A 20,776-nucleotide genomic window follows, 5' to 3' on the forward strand; every position below is an offset into this window, starting at 1 on the left:
GACGTGAGTCCCATGCACTCCACACCACTTGATTCAAGCAAGCCGGGCTATGGACGGCTGGAATGCCAGAAACCGGTCCTCAGAAGCTTGTTTCCGGTCCAGGGAAGGCATGGCTTGGCAGTTCGGGCTGGACTGTTCCCATGAGGCACAGGGTCAGACTGATTTGCATATGGCCATGTCTGAACTGGGGTGGTGTGGAGTGCAAAAAAAACGATGGATTTAGGGCCAGATCTCTGTACTGAGGTGAATGTATGACATTGTTCTGCATTCTGTCCATCAACTGTGTTTTTTTCATTTACCACTACCAATGCCACCACCAATGTCGCCACCACCAATGTCGCCACCACCAATGTCGCCACCACCAATGTCGCCACCACCAATGTCGCCACCACCAATGCCACCACCACCAATACCATCACCACCACCAATACCATCACCACCAATACCATCACCACCAATCACCATCACCACCAATCACCATCACCCCAATCACCATCACCCCAATAGCATCACCACCAGTACCACCACCAGTACCAATACCACCACTAGTACCACCACCACCAATACTACTAGCACCGCCAACGCCCCTATCGCCAACGCCCCTATCGCCAACGCCCCTATCGCCAACGCCCCTATCGCCAACGCCCCTAGTACCACTACCACCACCACCAATATCACCAATACCACCACCACCAATATCACCAATACCATCACTAATACCTCCACCAGCACCACTAATACCTCCACCAGCACCACTAATACCTCCACCAGCACCACTAATACCAACACCAATACCACCACTAGTACCACCACTAGTACTAAAGATTTCAGCTGAAAACATGGTTTCATTATCTTTATGACCATTATCTTGGATTTCCCTGTGCTGCTTAGGAGATTGTATTCAAGCAAAGTAAGTTGGTTTTTATTGCAAATGTGGTTATACTAACTTGAGTGAGTTAATCAGTCTGTTTACATTTTAAAATATCTCAGAGTGATTTTTCTTTCTTTATATTTGGTTATATTTTGCAGGAGGAAGTGCTCCATCAGCGAATGCTAATTTTGCTCATTTTGACAACTTTCCCAAATCCTCTAGTGTTGATTTTGGTACCTTCAACTCTGCTCAAAGCGGCACAACAGCAACAACGTCCAGTAATGTTGCAACAAATAAACCAAGTCTCCCGTCCGCAGACAAATATGCTGCACTTGCTGACTTGGACAATATCTTCAGCACTGGCACAGGTATGCAATTACATCATATATCACCTACAGACTGCTGCGTAGTTATAGCAGACCAAGTTAAATCCATTCTTGGAGTCCACCCTTATTTATAGATTTCCAGAGCTTGGAAATTTTTATTTTGACAAAAGTTTTTTAAAATAACTTAAACCTGTTGACCCCTTTCAGAAAGATAAAAATAAAGTGTGTTTTGTGAAACAGAAAAGCCAACATGAAGCCCTTCGCCCCCTTCCTTCTCTTACATATTTTCTTATCAAAAACTTTCCCTCAAGGGGATGCACACCCTCAATGCTGAGAGGGGTATTCAAGTTTCTGTTAATGTTGGTGACCTCTATAGCCAAGGGATCATTTGTTTTTTTGGGTGTGGTTCAAACCTAAAGAATTCTCAAGTTGCAGGACACAAGAAATTATCATCCTACGGTGCCCATGTACATGTCTTCAAAGTTTTGATTGTTGTTTTACCCAAGTGTAATTGCTGCCTAACTATCCAGACTGTGCATTGGCCCTGTAAGTGTTATTTGCCAATGTACTTTCAAGTCATAAATATTCTGGAGTCTAGTTTGTCTGCTGTGTATGACATGGATTGTATATTTGCTCTCCCTTGGTGCCTGACTGTTTGAAAATTGGGGGCGGTGTTGTTGAAGACCTACTGGGTTGAATAAATGGTCAGCACATTATTATTAATTGGGTGGCTTTCTTGTTGATCACATTTGCTTGCTTCTTATTTAAGGGATTTCTTTTCTTGTCTCTGCCCATCTCCGGAGCATACCTTCTTTACAACCCTTTTGATTAGATGACTCATATACTTCATTGTCTGACATCCTTCCTAGTCTGGTTGATGTTCTGGAGGCTGAAGCTAACAAATCCTTTGCAGTGGTCTCTGTTTAACTGTCACATGACAAATATTAGTTCTGGTGGGTTCAATAGACTTTAGTCCTTTCAAGATTGAGGTAAGTAAGATAAAACCATTTAGTTAGGCAAGTAAAATAGGACCATTAAGGTAGGCAACAAACTGAATCAGGACCAGCAAGCCGGCCAATTGTACACCAAATAGTACCTCTCCACAACCCTCCCTTCCCCCTCAAACAATGCCCAGACAGTCAACGTCATACCATGCACAGACATACCAGGCCCAGATTTCTAACCACACCACCTCAATCTCCACACATTCGCAAAACACGGTTAACGGGGCTTGTCTCTCAGTTGTTTAATCATACATCGTGACTGGGAGTCCCCTACCATATATTCCTAGAAAATCATCACTTCCAAGCCCCCTGATATAAACCACAGTGGGTGTCGGCTCTCGAATCACAGGGCTCCTCGATCTCCAGGATTACCAGACTCTCTCAAACATTCAGGGACAGGCCCTAGATTTATACACCTGCACCAGCGCCCTCATACACCAGCTAAGATTCAATTCCCACTTCTGTATCGTGGGCAGTCTAGGACTCTGCCTGGCTGGGTCCTACTTTGCTACCGCCAAAGCCTCATTACAAAAAAGCAGGGTTTACTTCAAAGTCTGATCCCTCAGATGCCCAGTGCGACCAGCTGGGGCGAAAGCTGTGTCTGGGCCTACACCACCTCGGACAGGTGCAACCCCACTTTCTTCACTACCTCCGCACCAGTGGACACTCCCATATTATGTGGAGCAGGGTGCCCCTCTGACCACACCCCCTCAGATAGCAGTTAAAACCACTTCGCCCCAATTTTTGTTGTTACTCCTTCATGAATTACACCCAATGCAACAGTTTGAACTGTACCAGACAAAAACAGGCCCAATCGCCACCTCCTGCAGGTAACAGCAGGCTTCACCCCAAGCCTTGTCCTGCAGTCTGCCTAGGTCCCTTTCCCATCTATCCTAGGTCCTTTTCCCATCCATCCTAGGTCCCTTTCCCATCCATCCCTAAGGGGGGGCAAGTCAAGGGAGACTTTGGTGTACACCATGGAGATAGCACGCACATGCAGGGGAGAGACAAGATCTCTGTACTCCAAGGAGGATTCCTCCGGCAGTTCTTACAGCAAAGGACCATAAATCTTAAAAATATACTGCATCTGCAGTTCCTGGCGTTTGATTAGTACCATGTGGGGCAGTCATGTGATTAGGGAGCGGAGGGCGTGCCAGTGAAAGAGTGTCAGGGGTGACGATGTGGATGTGTGGAGGCGGGGCAGGGAGAGGGGAGGGCGGGGAAAAGACAATTGTAACGGAATCAAGGTGGAGTGGCTGGCAAGAAGTGCCAATGTTCGTCCAGGCAAGGGAGGTAGATAACCTGGGTAAGAATCAATGGCTCCTGGTACCGCTGCGGGGACAGGTGGCTAGGAACCCCACGGTGTGATAACATGTCGAGCAAGTGCAAACGATTAAACATGTCGACAGTGGGTGACTAGAATGAAGTGACCGGGGCAAGAATGAGTCAAGTGAACAGAGTTTGCACAGTAATATGGAGCTAATTCAATGCATATGATAACATGGAGACACCTTTGATTTGCAGATAAAAGGTGTTCTGGTACAAGAAGTAGTTGTTTTCTAGGGCAGCCTGCAGCAGACTGAGTGACCGGAATGAGCACGAGTCAAATGAATACAGTTTGCACCGTGAATTGGAGCAAATTCAATGCATATGAATACATTTATGGAAAACCATTAAGTCAATTAATACAGTTGTTCATTCGCATGGTACTAATTTGATGCATGTGGAAGCAAGTATGGAATGGCAAATAATTAAAGGTGACTGGGGAATACAATGGTGAACACATGAATAACATTGTGAAGGTTGAACGGAAAAGGAAGAGAAGGGAAAACACAACAGTGGGTTGTGGAATTCCAAATCACGTGTGTACATGTCAGGAGGTAAGAGCCAAATAATTATGGAAATGATGGGGACAGCATGTGCATAGGGAGTTACAGTAAGATTGTGCTGTTCCATTCTTCAATAGTGTTGAGGCCATGATTGACCGAGTTACAAATGGTGATCCCTTTCCATTCACTTATGTTCAGAAGTGCTCTGATGATTCCCCCTCTGAGGGGGAATTCAGACGTTGTTCTGGACCGATGAGCGAGGGTTTGCAGCATCAAGAGCTGGTTATACCATCCTTGTGAATCATTCCATTTAGATCACGGCCTTTGAAGTTGCAAATGCCTCATACATTTTCAGGCTTTCACGCCTGAATCCAAAAACCACTGTCTTTGGATCCCTATCCATACTGATCAATGCACCTAATGCAATTGGGATTTGCTGTCTCGTCTCCTGTTCCTTTGTCCTGAAGAAGACCCGCCATGATGCTTTTTTAATCGCGCATACTTCATGGTGGAAACGTCAACGGATACATTGGTTCATAAACCCTTAGGTCTCGTTGTCCTTGGACTTGTTAAGCAATTATTGCTTGGACCGCAGACACTTATATATTGGTTGGACCCCATCACCCTCATTTTTTCCCTGTATCTTGGTTGTATCGTTATGCCATTTGAATGTATAATACACCTATTCACTTTCTGTCACACTGGCACTTTGTTCATGGTAAATTGATGTCACTTGCGTCGTTCAATTTTATGAATCTTTTTATCAGCCCTTGTTTGAATTACATTTTGGTTTTATGAAAAAGAAAAAGTAAAATACTGATATCTTCTCAAGAAAGTATTTTTTTTAATATGTTCCACCATTGTTCTGAAAATACATTTACACATGACTTTTCCCTATGTGGCATGAAGCCCTATTGGTCCCCATTCAACAAAAAATGCACCACCTGTTGCATGCGGATCGCTAGGATCCTTGCCGGTATTTTCACCTGTACGTTAAGCAGGGATTGGGTGGTAGGATTCACACTCATCCTAGTCTTCTCCTTATAAATGGGAACAGTCGGCACCCAGGCATGTCCTCCAGCCGCTCCCCGTCCTATTTTGTGCACTTAAATAGTTCCCCCAAGTGTAGCACCACCTGAGTCTGCAGACCTTAAAAAACTCAGGCAGGAGGCTGTTAAGGTCCGAGGCTCGTCCCCTCTTCAAATGGGTCAGGGCCTCTGCGATCTCATAGTCCGAGATGTGAGCCTCCTGGACCTATCCCTCAAGAGTGGGAGTTTGGAAATCCCGGGTGAAATGGAGCAACCCTTCCCTCATCTCAGCTGTGTGCGGGCTATAGATGACTTGCATCTGGCACACCCTTTCCTGAGCGATGGCCTCTGGCAGGGCTCATTGCTCCCCCTCAGGCTTTGTATCCACCTCTGCCCTTCCTCGTGTTCAGCTACCACACCTCAAGTTTCCAGGTCTTATCGCTGAACCAAAACAGACCCTAGCTTCCTGATGTGCCAATACTTGGTACTCCTCCTGTGCCCTCTCCATTCCAATCGCCAGGTCTGGCGTTGATGAGCCCACAAAAGTCAGCTTCCCCTTACACCAACTTCCTCTCTAGTACCAAGCACTCCTGCTCCCTCTTTTTCAAAACAGTGTGTGAGATCGAATGGCCCGGACCACAGTCTTGTAGACCTCCCATAGCACAACCCTGAGGACACCACCCCCTTGTTCTCTTCAAAATTGGTGGTCGCCACCACCAACCATTTCCCGGTGCCCCAGGTAATTAGTTCCCATAGAGCCAATCACCACCCCCCTCCCCGGGCCCCTAGGCCCCTCAGCATGTCGCCATCATCTGGGAGTGAACCGAGATACCTCTCGACAAGAATTGCGCATTACCCCACCAGCCAGTCTTATGCAGCTGGACCACAGGTAATCCGACCTATTGAGTTACCTCATAGCATTAGCCACAAGAGAGAACTGCATCTGGTCTGGATGCTGCAACCACCACAAATCAGATACCCCATAGACCCCAGGAACGTAGCCAGGCACGTAGCCACCCTAAGTGTCTGGCAGGCTTGCATTATCCTTTCCCTTTCACCCTGTCATCAAATTGAGGTCCCCACCCTACAAGCATGAGGGCATCTGGCGCAGCCACCAAGCAGTCTCCCATGTGCGGCAAGCACTCTGTCTGCAGGCCCGGCGGTAGTTACATTGAAACTATGGTGATGGGGAACCTATTCCAGTTGCTGGAGGTTTCTGCCCTACCCCCTTCTGGAACACCCATGTCCTCACCATGTGAAACGGGACAGACCTTCAAAGTAGACACCCCCAGAACCCTCTGAAAACCCTGCATGGACCACCAGCCTCCAAGGTCCTCAGTTAAAGAACCCACACCTATTGCCTACCAGGTGGGTTTCCTGTAGCAAAACTACATTTGGGACACACCTGGGTAGTAATGTTGTGACCACACCCCTCTTGATGCTGCTACTAAGACCATTACATTTCCAGGAGAGAACCTGCAGGCCACCCAAATTCATAAGATGATGGCCTGGCTTCCCTAACACTTGTGCTTTGCTTTTAGCCATTCACGACCTGCCCATTAAAAGTGTTGCTACCATAGCTGCTGTCTGGCATTAAAACTGCCTCATCCCCCAATCACGGACAATGCCATAAACGTCTGCACAGTCCTCCGGCTGAACAAACCATCTTCGTTGCTTACAGCTTTGGTGCCTGCAAAATCGTCGCAGTCAATTAGACATACGGGGGTCCACTCAATGAGCATCATGGGTGACAGGGCCTAAAAAGTAGTGGGCACAAAAGATACTGATAACAATGGCTTTGGCTCCACCGGAGCACCAGGCAAAAAGAGACTTGTCACATCTCCAAACCCATAGGACAGGCCATCCCAATGCAGAGGGCAATGTATTTCAGAACCTCCAAGGATTAATGAACAATAAGTCTTTTGGAGGCAGAAAAGTTATCAAAACAACCAAGCCCTAAAAAGACGAGGCAGAACATTTCTGAATCTTCGCCTCCTCCAAAGAAAACGACCATGTAACACAAGGCAACCAGCCCTAAGCCACTGGACATTTCACCACAATCCATGTCCTCTTTTTCCACATACTCAAGCGACATAGACATAGTGAGCCCTACACACTACACTTGTGACAATGCCTTTCCGGGAGTACCCCCAGATAGTCCAGATCCTCGGGATGCATATGATGTTCCACCAGACTCTGGCATTGATGTGCCGACTCCGGTCAAGGCATCACCACCAGATGCCACTACTTCTTTACATACTGTTCTCCAGCATAGAGCTGACTGTCACAAAGTTCAAATGCACACCACCGAGGAGGGAGGTTACTTTTTAGTGGATACCTCTCCAGAACTCAGCACTCGGTTCAATATCTACTAATAGAGTCAGTGCTTAGTCTCTACAGAGATAATTGAAGACCCAGTTAAGTCAAGGTTCTAACACCCTGTAGGAAGGTAGGATCCTTCTAGCATGGTTACCCCCCTTTTTGCCTAGCGTCAGTGTGTTTTTGACTTTGTCTGCTGGAATCCTGCTAATCAAGACCCCAGCAACTGTGCTTTTGCTCCAAAATGGACCATAAGCACTTTGGTACCTCCTCAAACGGCTACTGTTTTACCCTTCATAGTCCCTAGTTAATGGTACTAAGGTACTCCGGGCATAGGTATTCCAGGGATCTCCCTTGGGCTGCAGCTTGTATTGTGCCACCCATGGGAGTCCACTTAAACTGTGTCTACAGGCTCGCTATTGCAGCCTGTGTGAGTTGGTGCTTGCACCTCTCACAACAGATGTAATTTTGCATCTGTCTGACGTCACTTCACTTAAAACTTATAAGACACCCCCACAGCATGGTGCTGAGTTATAAGTGTGAGGATGCCCCTGCATGAGCAGGACACTCTTACAAACGCTACAATCTATTCTCCAGGCTTTGTAAGTGCAGTTAGCCATTTTGAGATACATAGTGTACATCTGTCATTACGAGATGTCTAACTATATAATGGCTGCCGCAAACATGGTCATATCTGGTGTCCAATATATTGGACTCATACCCCAACACAGATTCCAGTTTTAGAAGTATGATCCCATGTACTGGGGGGTTCTCTTGGGCACTCCCCTGTACTCCGGGAAACATCCTTTCAGGGTCTGCAAGCAAGCTAGTGCTGCTTCCGACCATAGACACAATTATACCCTCCTGCTTCTGAGCTGAGCTCAAGCAGGGGGAAGGTAGTACAATAGATTTCCTGTCTTAGGGAGGTTGTTACTGGGGTCAGTCTCTAAATGCCAACCTATTTTTCGTATCGGAGACCACAGTAGAACTATACAGTGTATACAATTGGGCAGTAAGGTCGTTTTCACAAATTATTTTTATGCCCTATAACCTTGCCATGGACCACCACACTTATAATTGCTCCTTCAATTTACCTAGACAGAGTAGCGCTCCAGCAATCATCACCAAGCAAAGGTAGATGATAGCCACTTGACTAGAGAAAAGATATAGTCGTCACTCAAAAATATGGAGAGAGGGAAGAGCCTGGGTTGGATGGACTCTTGATGGATTTTTACAGCACAAGTTGTAAAATAGAAAATTTGTATGAGCCATTTGTTTTCGCAGCAGTTCATTCTAAAGTACTTAGATTGGTCACACAACGTCCAGGCACAACCCAGAGAAATGATCTAGTTATAAAGCCTTGTATAATTATCTTTCTGCAATATTTTTTTACACCGGTTAAAGAAATCTGTTAACGCTGTTAATATTATGAAAAGCTCACAGGTTCACACTAGATGTATGACAGAACAGATGCTCTCTGCTGGCCTTTGACTCTACGTTGACGACCGCATAGGGATGTAGTTTCTTATACTTGAATTAGTTGTTTGAGGAAATCCTATTTTCAATGAGCAAATATACTTTCTAACTACCTACAATCAAGTGTAATGAAATGTGTGTATTTACTGTATACAAGAAGCATGGATTGTGAATTGCTGGGAATCTAGAAATGACCATGCTTTTGGTAGTTGCCTGAATATTTCAGTAATGAGCAAAAAGGCTAAACATTTGAACATATAGAAGTGTACAAATCAAAGAACATACCAATTTAAAATGTATAATGATGTTAAAAGGACAAAACAGGCATTTGATCTTTGGTGTTCATTTTCTAGGTGGAGGTGGCCAAGGAAGTGGCTTCGGCACAGCAGTGGCATCAGCGGCAGGTCCTACTGGTTCAGCTCCAAGTCAACCAAGTTCCATTACAGACAAGTATGCAGCTCTAGCAGACTTAGACAGTGTGCTGAGCTCTCCAGCAACTTTTAGTAATGCATTTTCTTCCGCCAGTAATGTTAGCAGGTACTCCTCTTGTCAGAAGTTAAAGTGATGTTCTGATCAGTTCTAAACAATCCACACATCCTGGAAGAGGACAAGGCGAGCATCCAGGGGAAAGGATCTATAGAGGTTAATGTTTTTCTGAAGCCAGTTGGGACTAGCGAATTGAACTGCTGAAGGTTTACTTGTTGAGCGTAATCAAATAAGCAGTTTTTATTTCCCATATGCGAAGTTATGTTAAAAAAATAGGTCAAACATATTTTCTAGGGTAGCAGTGCAAATATGAAAAGCATATCCATGGTTTTCAATTAAGATATTTATTCAGTATATGCCTTTGAGGCCATACTTTACCGGCTTTCTGACAGTCTGCTGTTAGTGATCCAGCGGTAATTTCACGGTAATTTCGCAATGCAAAACCTCATTTACCTCTATTTTATCGTTAAAACGGTGTTGGGCCCTTGACACCATGTATTACCTTCAGGAGACTTTACTAAAAATGAAAAATCAAAAATACAAATAATATTTAAGCCAATAAAGAGAGTTGGTGAGTATTTTAAAGGGTTTTATTTTCTAGTCAAAAGTTAAATTTCTCTGACCCTTTATTCATTAGTCAAATATCAATCAGGTTACAGAATTTGGAAAACAGAAGAACTAGAATTAATACAGAACATATTATAAGTTGCATACAAAACATTCCATAAAGAAAGGGAATACGGCATCATCAAATGTCAATCAGAGTTCTTTAAAGAGTTCAGGAAATATAATTCAAGAGTGAATTATGTAAGGCTAATAAATAATTAATAATTGGTAAAAATCACCCATAAAGAGAAATAAATGCATAAGACAAATCCTTTCAATACTAATTAGTTAAAGCATGAACTTAAACAAGTTTTAGCATCTATATCTAAACCTGTTCTATCCAGCTCCACTCTCGGCCCTGGTCTGATCCTCTGTGTCTCTGTGCTTCAGAGAAAGGCTGCTCCTGAAAATGCCCTTCCTTCACAGATCACAGAGGAATGTGAACTCCCTTGCAAAAAATATGATTTGCAAGGACTTCTCTGACAAAATATGAGCAAGAACCCCCACCTGTACTCGGACGCAATCTCCTCCTAGACTGCACCCACGGCGTTTCTCGTACCTAACCCATGTGATTTCTGATCTCATCTGCCTCTGCTCCACTTCTCCCTCTCAGACTAAGGCCCAAGGCTTAAAGAGAAGCCACGTCGCCCAGAGGCTGTGCCGCCCCCCGTTCTCCCAGAGGCTGTGCCGCCCCCCGTTCTCCCAGAGGCTGTGCCGCCCCCCGTTCTCCCAGAGGCTGTGCCGCCCCCCGTTCTCCCAGAGGCTGTGCCGCCCCCCGTTCTCCCAGATGCTGTGCCGCCCCCTGTTCTCCTAGTGTCCCTGCCTTACCCCCGCTCTCCTAGTGGCCCTGCCTTACCCCCGCTCTCCTAGTGGCCCTGCCTTACCCCCGCTCTCCTAGTGGCCCTGCCTTACCCCCGCTCTCCTAGTGGCCCTGCCTTACCCCCGCTCTCCTAGTGGCCCTACCTTACCCCCGCTCTCCTAGTGGCCCTGCCTTGCCCCTCCCCCCTTCTAGTGGCCCTCTCTTGCCCCCTATCTCCCAGTGCCCCCACTTTGCCCCTCCCCCCTTCTAGTGGCCCTCTCTTGCCCCTCCCCCTGTAGTGTAGTTCCTATTTTCCCAATAGGCTCTGCGCATTGGAATAACAAACGATAGCTTAGACGTAGGACTGAGGTCGACTAGGTCTCTATTGAATATGTTAACTTAATTGTGTGTGCCAGCTAGCTCAGAGGTCACTAGAAACTTTCTCGAGTAAACAAGAAGGCGTTGAGCTTTCCTGAATAGACAAGAAGGGACTAGCTTCTGACAACCATATCACATGACAACTTTGTTCCCCCTGCAATAAGTAATATATCTCTAGAGTCGCGGAAACAATAGATAGCTATTTTACTCAGTCAATCGTGCATGCTTCGTTTCACCAGGAATGCAGGGAAATAGAGAGACTGGCGTTTTCAATAAAAGGGTTATTTATTGAGCAGTCTTCTTTCACATGCAAGAGAAATGAATTGCCACAATTGCAATACTGGTCATAAAGTAAAGTGCGTACAGTAAAAGGAGTATTATGAAATAATACTGTAAAAGCATTTATATGGTTTCTAAGCCATAAGATACTTAGAATGGATAAAATACATACAATGATAAAATAATGACTAAACTTACTCAACTGGTGTTTTTAAGATACGCATACCCCAGTGTACCTAACCTAAGCATAGTACAGGGAAGGAGTAGATGAGTTACAGTTTTTGCCAAGAATCTGAATCAAGAATTCTCTATGGGTCTAATCAGTTCCGTACCTTGGGTATAGGTGAAGGAGGTCTTGTATCTCTTTCTCAGGACTCGATCTCCCAGAAACCTGCGAGGGTGTCAGGGAAACACTGGAGCTGGATTTTCTTGGCAGGAGAAAAGACAGCGTCTCTCTGTGAGTCAGCTGGGAGGGTCGGCTTCCTTCGGCACTCGTATCAGCTGAGCGTCGGGCAAGTAGATAGCCGATCTGCTCCAAACCACTGTGTGTTTGCTTAAGGCAGATGCTGGTATATTTATACCTGGAGTGTGCCGAGTTTACGCAAGGTTGGACATAAGACGTCACTAAGAACTGGCAGTTCTTTCAGGACTCTCAGGAGTTCTAGGACAAATCAAAACAGAAGCAGTGGAAATTCCCGGGCTGCTGGAGGCTTGGTTTGTTTAAGAACGCATTGTACTTTCTAGGAGTAGCCTTGCCGTATTTGGACTATATTGGCTATGACTTAATATGGATATGATTATTATGCCTTTATAGGGATATGATTTATTATAACCACACAAGGGCATACATCGGGAATATCTAATTAGGGTCCTAGATACATTCACAACTCCACGTATAATGTCCATCATTAATAAATACTAAGCAATACTAAACATTTAACGATGCATGTGTTTTTCAGCCCACCCCAAAATACATCGTTTGCATTTGAAATGGTGTGTACACGAAAAATGAGTATAATACTGTACGTTTTCAAGCAGTGGTATCATTCAGATATTGCATATTTTTTTCATTTTAGAATGTTGGCTGAATGAATCACAAATTACATTCATGAAATTGCTCTTAATACAGAAGAGAAAGTAGAGACCATTTCATCACATATTTATACAAGACTGTACATGTGCTAGAGGCTAAGTCATAATATTGTCTCTAGGTATTTTTTTTAAATAGAAATCTTGTTCTCTAAGAATAGTTCTACTTTTAGCAGAGTATCATGTGCCAAAAAAGTAAATATTTTGGGAATTGGAAAAAAAATTATTTTGCTTTCGGGAAGAAAAATAGTCCCAATGTTTTTAGAAGTTCTGTTTATCAAAACTGAAGGCCGAATTCAAAGTTCAGGGAACGCTGTGTGCTCGCTATTTCAAATATTATTCCTGTTAGGAGAGAACATTACCTCAGGTAGGACGGCAAAAAATTTGTCTACAACAGTAGGTGAAAGTTGGGCCAACTCCGAAAAAGTGGAAATAGTGCATACATGCGATGCATTGCCATCATCGGTGTTTAGATCAGTAATGGTCACTGAAGGTTGTACCTGTGTGCCGCTTTCATCTCGTACCTCACCGCCACCTAATCGTAATGGTGAGGTCTCAACGAATGCCGTCATCAGAATGGGTAGCCGCTGGAGACAACACGTTGCATGAGCCGTTACCGAACCAAGCAAAGTATCGACATCCATAGGTATTGCTGATGGAAGTGTGAGACAGACGTCAAACAAGCATTCTTCTCCGCAAAGCAAGCATCTTAATACAGGTAGGATGCAATCTTGCCAGATTGGTCTGAATGAAAGAAACCAGGTAGTATTCAGACCTCTTAGCCAAGCCGAGGACTTAAGTGATCCGCTCTCTGAATTGTACTGCTAGGATCGTGTCTTCCATTGTAGCCTGAGTTTTGTCTGTGACTGGACTTGCCATATCGGAGCAGAAGGAACAAAAATAAGATTCCTGCTACGAGTCCCAAGATGAGAGGCAGGCCGTTGAACACAGAATGCACAAAATTCGGGAAGATGCCAAGAACTGCTTCGAAGGGTGTTAGCAGCCCCGAAAAAATTGTCTTAAATACATGTGCGATGCCACTGGTATCTGACATGTTTAGGATTTGACTTAACATTTCTACGAAATGTATGGGGCAATTTGTTGATAATAATGCATGTATCTCAGCTGCTGTCCTTGCAACTTGCAGATCATACGTTTCTGTAGACAAGGTTAAAGGCACAGTTTTTTGTAAAATAATAGACTTCATTCTGCTTAAAGTATCAATTCAAATAGAAGAGATATTCAAAGAAGGCCATATTGCCGCCTTCATGTCTGGTTTGCTGTTTGGATACAATACTTGCATACAACAAGTGACCATGGAAGTAACGCTCACGAGATAGGCTTTTCCTGGCACCATGCCACAACAGCTGTGGTCGCTTATTATAACGTAGCTGCCGTTGGAAAGTTGTCTGAAAAAAGGCTCTATCTGTGTAGCAGGGGTGCCTTGCTGGTGACATGAAAGGTTATTTGAAGAACCTTCGCAGGCTCCATGCAAGTTAATTCCTTGACACAGAAATGTACCACTTAGTGACTTTTTACAGTTATAACCACTAAGAAATACTTCTTTCTTGCCCCCACTCCAACATCTATGTGTATATGGCAAATTCCAGGTTGTCTTGATGTATCCTTTACCCAACCTTTCATACAGGCCTGCTGGTATATACTTTTGCAGTATAGAAACTGAAAAGTTGTTATCGAGATTGTAATGGTGCCATGTATTATCCATTCAATGACCAGTCGTTCTGACATTGTCAATGGTAATTTTTCTAGTTTTTCAATGCTCAGCACTGTATAGTCTGCCCCTCTCTTTGCCAAAGAGATTTGTCTATCAGTAAGGTTATAGATAGAAAATAATGACGTTGTGTTGATTAGACGCCACGGCACGTTGCCTGAACGCAAATTTTGTAACGTCCAGCCTAACTGTACAATAGAACGTAATTGGGACTGGCCATGTTGTAACATTAGCATATCCTGTTCTTCAATAGCAGAAGATACAATGCTGTCCAGTTAATAAATTCTGGAGGATAGTCGTTAACCCATTGTCCACTACAGAAAGTGATTTTTCCAAATTTATACGATCAATTTCTCGTATTTTTTCTGCAGTTTCAATTTGTGTTATTTTCCAAGCTTCATTGTAAGCTGCGTATATACCGGCGTATATGAAACGTTTTTGACGCTGTTTGCAAGGTCCCAGTAAGAAATCTCACAAGTCAGCACCTTCTTTAAGTAAAGTTAAGTGTTGCTTAATTTCTGGAAGTGTGGATCTCTGTAGCCATTCGAGGCATAGTTTTCCTACACTGTATGTTGTAACTATCCCTGGATGTTGTCACTGGGAATATCTTGTGTCTGGCCTATTCTGTTTGACCCCCTGTATTTTGTTCAGGAATCTATCTGGACAGTTATTAGTATCTGTGGACCAAATCAACCATTTGTTCCAATTAGGATTTGTTCTGTTGTGTTTTAGAATATGGGACACGTCTAACCCCTCATCTGTAGTGTTATTTCTATCAGGCATAGGCTTTGGTATAGACGGGTTGTTTAAATCTTTTATCTTGGCTAAGCCAAGACAGGTGGTTTGTTGAATGGTGTCATTGAGGAACATTATTTGTTCTGGGATCATGCAGGCTCTGAATAATGATTCTAAACCTTGTAACTGCCATTCTTTTGTACCCCAGACAGTTTTTGTCTCAATGTTGTTTTTCCAAAATTCAAAACCAAATGTAGACATTTTTTCATAACATTTTTCGGAATAATTCAGTTTAGTGTTTGTCAACATGTTTTTCATTCCTGTCTTATTCATAATTTTAAAATAAAACGTTTCTGGATCAGTGACATTAAACCCTGAGAAGTATGTGAATTTTGCATAAAATATTTTCGAACTACCTTTTGGAGGAGTTGGACAATGTTCCCATTGATTGACTGAACACATTTCTAGGATTAGCAGATTTATGCAAATGATGCCCAAAATGATTGAAGCAATACATTTCTTCATAATTAGATGAACCCTGTAAATAATCATGTTCTGTGAATTTTGCTGACATTTCTAAATCTGACATCATATTATTATTTTCAAAGTCCCAATGATCAGAGAAAGTACTAGGTGATATAAAGTCACTTAAAGAAAGTTTGAACTGATGTGGATATTTCAAGAGCTCAACCAGGCCATAGATTTCGTAATCAGTATTGTCCCATGCTACACCACCAGGTATAGGAATGGCTGTGATGTTCACTGATGATAGTTCTCTTTTCTCAACATGAGATGATCTGTGAGGTTTTAGAACCAAGTTGATGTTCTGACTTGCTGTGTCCATTGTACTGTATTTTCCATCAATCATTCTTCCCAGGCCTAAAACTAAGATGAGCCAGAGCATGAGGAAAAGTACACCTAACACAATCCACAGTTCAATCCATGGTGAAATCCGATATGTGTCTCCAAGTTGAAGAAAGAGTTCTGTAATTTTGTCTTTGAAAGATTTGTTTGCTGGCTTGTCTCCATGTTCACTTGGATCATTGGAAAAGTCATCGAAATTGATAAAGTAGCCAGATGCAGTTCTGGAAATTGTTTGGATGGCATCAAGATTGTTTTTAATCTTTGCAGTTGCTTCTTCTTTTTTCATATTAGAATAGTCCGAGGCTACATCATTGTAGACAGGTGTTTCTTGACGAACTGGGCTATTTGGGTTTCAAGAGGCACAAGTTCCATGGCTTTGTTGCATAGTCCTTTTTTATTCACTGCAGGTTTATTAAATGTGATTAGTCTCTCAGTTTGAACCTCTTGGATTGTAGCAAGGTTTGGTCTTCTGCTACTTCTTGGGAGTCCACTGGGCCTACTACCTATTATTGGCTGCATAGTTGTGGTTTTTCCAGGTCGATTGATACAACTCTGTTCTCCTTTTTACCAGCAAGGGGCGGTAGTACCACTGATCTTCTTCCGCTGATAGCTAAGACGGGTACTGCTTTTCTGTAAGAAGACCCAAATTCCTTCTTCACCGCGATTTTTTTCTCTGACCAGATCCCCAATCTTTGGAATCCAGACAGGTCTTGCTGGGACAGGTGGTTTCTCTTCAGTGGTTGTTGGCTTTAGTTTTGTGTTACTTAGACTTCTTGTTTCATTCAAGTTCTGTAAAACAGCCAAACAATCTTTGATATCAAAAATTTTTTGTACTACTACTGAAGTCTGACTATCGAGGTCTTTGATAATCATTCTTTTACCAAACAAAAGTTCATACGGAGTGATTCCACCCAGAGAATTTCTTGGCAGATTAAGACTACGTTGGACACTTATTAGATGTTTGACCCATCCATCACCCGAACCTAATACCCTCGCTGTTATAGATCGCTATACGTCTTGTTTTCTTCCCTCCACTACCGTTCTACCCTCAGGCTGGAAGTGGATTAGAGTACTGCAACGCCCATGCTGGTCATGGCCTCTTTGTAAGCTCGAGAGCTAAACGCAGGACCCTGGTCAGAATGTAGCATGCCAATTGTGTATATGCCATAATAGACTCGCAGATCATTTGATAACCGTTCTTGCGTCAGCCAAGTGCTGGGGTCACATTTAACTGAATCTTGTCCTAGTAGTTGTGGGACCGCATACGTCCGTTGGAATGCATGCGTGTAGACAGTCTAATGCTGTCTAACAGAGGTGTCTGGGCTGGACTGGCTGTGCTATTGTCAGTCTCCTGGTTCGGTTCATGACTGCGATCTCTATTGCAGTCTTGACTATCCATTGCAAAGTTATAAATTTGCACGCTCATTCCCGGCCACCAGTATCATGATTGCAATTTAATAGAGATTTTAGGATTCCTTGGTGCCTCAGACCCAATCCCATGTGTGCTTCTTGAATCAAGAAGACTTTCCGGTTCGTGTTTGGAATTACTCTATCCCCCACTCCAGGGATTTGAGCAAACGGAACGGAGTTCGCATCAATTATGTATGTATTTCCGAGTGGATAGTTTAGAGGTAACAACGCATAATTGCCTTCCATTGAGGCTTTTACTGCAAGCAGCGTTTCGCCATCTATTTGTTTTTTAGAACGCTTTTTTTGTAGCTACGGAAGCAGAGTGATCAGCTGCCGCTGTGGCTTTATCAGCCAATGAATTCCCTGCAACGTGAACGCCATCACGTTGAAGACTCTGCGTATGTATCGTGTGAGCCTTTTGTAGTTCTTTCTGTAAAAAAACTACTTGTTCCCATAGTTTTTTATATTTTATTGTGCCACCTTTTTCATCTTTGTAACCATTTCTAATCCAGGTCTGCAGGGACTTGTTGTAAGATTCGACGCAGTAATGCGAGTCGCACACTATTAGTGTGGGGAATTTGAGGTCTGCATTTTCAAGCGCCATCTTTAAAGTTCGTAGTTCAGCTCGCTGAGCTGTACAGTTTCCAATTGATTCAGTTTTAGTGACCATTGGTCTGAATTTACCTAAGCGCCAGCGACCTTCAACAATCGCACACGCTGAATTGTAAACCTTTTTATCCACAACGTAATGTTGTGCAAATCTATCTGTGTATATTACGCAGGTGTACTGTTCTAGAGGTAGAATTTCGATCGACAGAGGACATTCTTGTTCGTATTCTAGATGTTGTAGCTTTTTCATTCTGGAATCAAATTCATATACTACTTTTGGTGCAGCAAGAGAATTAACCCATTTTATCCATCTCGGATGTAATGCTTTAGCATTTGGAATGCTTGCTCTTGTTACTGCTTCTAAAGCAGGTACAGGTGTAACGATTATTATGCGTTTTTCTTGTGCGAGGGCTCTTTCTTTTGCTACAGCAGTTTGTACCGCAGTTAGAAGTTTTTCAGTAGAACTGAATTTCATTTCAGCTTGTGTGTACAAGTGTGATTTGTTAGCCATTGGTACCGTTTCTCCCTCATTGGAGGTCAGGTATGTAAATCCGCATTTCCTGGGATGACTCGGATTACAAGGTTGCGTTTGTTTGCGTGTGTTTGCAGTTTTGTTTTAGTTAACATGTCTGTTTGTAATGATCTTAAAATTTCTGTATGTTTCTGAGTCCAATTAGTTGGTTTAAAATCAGGTTTTATTAATTCGTAGAGTGGTTTAACCCTCTCTGCATAATTTAGTATGTAAGTTCTTCCGAAGTTCAGGAAGCCTAGAATTGATTGTAAGTTTTCAGCGTTTTTGGAGCTTGGAGTACTGCACACTTTTCTAAGAAGTTGTCTGCTAGGCTTTTGCCTTCACTTGATAATTCATATCCTAAAAATAGGACTGTCTGGTGGGCAATCCGTGATTTTTTAAAGTTAAATTTGTACCCTTCAGATGCGAACCCAAGTAGGATTGTGTTCACTCTTTTCATCGACATAGGATAATGCCTCATCATCATATATTTGTAGTAACTCTGTTACCCTAACTGAAAATAATCCTGGGCCGTTCTTGAATCCTTGTGGGAGACGTCAAAATTGCTTTTGGGCCCCCACGCTGGAGAAAGCTGTCAAATACCTGCTTTCTGGTGGAATGTTTTGACAGAAAAACCCATTTGAAATGTCTAATTTGCGCACAATATTATTCATTAGTGCTGCATTGTGTGAATTTTGCACTGAAAACGTTTTACAACAAGAGTTTAGGTGTCTGTAGTCCAAAACTAGACGATATGAATCGTCTGGCTTCGAGACAGGACACAAAGGATTGTTCATTTGTGAGGTGCATGTTTCAATCACCCCCTGATATTCAAGTTGATCTAAGATCTCCCTGACTTGTTTTTTAGCTTCTTGCTTAACAGGATACTGCCTCTGAGCAGTTGGTTTATTTTTTAACTGGATTTTATGGTGACGAGAACCCTCATCCTATCCTACATGATTCTTATATAATGCAGGGGCTTGGGCCACTGCCCATTTTCTAATTAAACAACAAGGGGTGGTGATGGACAGAGTTTCTGAATTAAGCAGAATACTCTCACCCAGTCAAGAGATCAGGGCTAGATCCAACACCGTTTTTTTAGCTCACTGCACCACCCCAGCTCAGAACCTGGCTATATGCAAATTAGTCTGTTCCTGTCCCAGTGCATGATGGGAACAGGGCAAACCAAACTACCAAGCCAATTCTTTCACTGGGAAGGAAACAAGCTTCCGGGGACCGGTTTCTGCCATTACAGCCGTCTTCGGCCCGGCTTGCTTGAATCCTGATGGTGCAATGAGCAAGGGACTCACATCTGAGTGTACCCTTCCACGCCTATAGTGGACAAAATAATTAAGCAACAAAGGGTGGTGATGGACAGAGTTTCTGAATTAAGCAGAATACTCTCTCCCAGTCAAGAGATCAGGGCTAGATCCAACACCGTTTTTTAGCTCACTGCACCATCCCAGCTCAGAACCTGGCTATATGCAAATTAGTCTGTTCCTGTCCCAGTGCATGATGGGAACAGGGCAAACCAAACTACCAAGCCAATTCTTTCACTGCGTGGAAGGGTATACTCAGACATGAGTCCCTTGCTCACTGCACCATCAGGATTCAAGCAAGCCGGGCCGAAGCCGGCTGTAATGCCAGAAACCGGTCCCCGGAAGCTTGTTTCCTTTCCAGTTAAAGAATTGGCTTGGTAGTTTGGTCTGCCCTGTTCCCATGATGCACTGGGCCAGGGACAGACTAATTTGCATGTAGCCAGGTTCTGAGCTGGGATGGTGCAGTGAGCTAAAAAACTGTGATGGATCAAGCCCTAATCTGTTGACTGGGTAGGAGTGTTCTGCTTAATTCAGATACTCTGTCCATCACCACCCCCTTTTCTGAATCGTACTGCCCATTTTCTAGCATATGTGTATTTTTTATTAATTGGAATGTGATTTGAGAAGGCAGGCATAATCATTTCTTCGCCATGTGGGCACTCCCTGACAAACTCTGGTGGCCAGTCTTTTTCTGCTAGAAGGATATCATAGCCTTTAGATAGGTTTTCCCAGAAGAGACCTTTTATTTTCCTAGTTTTATCTCCCTCTATACGTAATGTTATTTCATATAGTTTATGGGGCACGCTAACTCGGGTGTCTGCAGTTTCCACTTGAATGTATTCATTCGTGTCCACTGTCTCCAGAAGATTCATCAGGATCTTGCGAGCTATTGTTACTTCTGCTGCGCTGTCTAGCATTGTTTGGGCCCACTCTCCGTTCTTAAGTTGTGTCCTCAGGATCCTCGGCATGTTTTATTTTAATACTGGCTACCTTCTTTTTGGGAAATTGTAATTTTTTACTTTGATGAGCAGCTTCTTTGTCTTTGGACTTGACGCGCTCTTCTTTATTTTCTGACCGTCCTCTTCTTTCCGATTTCTGTGAGGAAG

The 20,776-nt window shown here is 43.5% G+C and overlaps 1 protein-coding gene across 1 annotated transcript in view; it reads left to right on the forward strand.

Annotated features, from left to right (window-relative positions):
- Positions 1-20,776, forward strand: part of LOC147665215 (arf-GAP domain and FG repeat-containing protein 1-like) — a gene marked incomplete at its 5' end in the record, with an annotated part of 303,816 nt that overhangs the window by 83,012 nt on the left and 200,028 nt on the right. The window contains 2 exons of the mRNA XM_086949669.1: positions 1,030-1,239; positions 9,207-9,303. Coding sequence (XP_086805795.1) covers positions 1,030-1,239; positions 9,207-9,303 — 307 coding nt within the window. The remainder of the gene's footprint in view (positions 1-1,029; positions 1,240-9,206; positions 9,304-20,776) is intronic.

The sequence above is a fragment of the Lissotriton vulgaris genome, unplaced genomic scaffold (genome assembly GCF_964263255.1).
Source record: "Lissotriton vulgaris unplaced genomic scaffold, aLisVul1.2 SCAFFOLD_827, whole genome shotgun sequence".
Taxonomy (NCBI): domain Eukaryota; kingdom Metazoa; phylum Chordata; class Amphibia; order Caudata; family Salamandridae; genus Lissotriton; species Lissotriton vulgaris.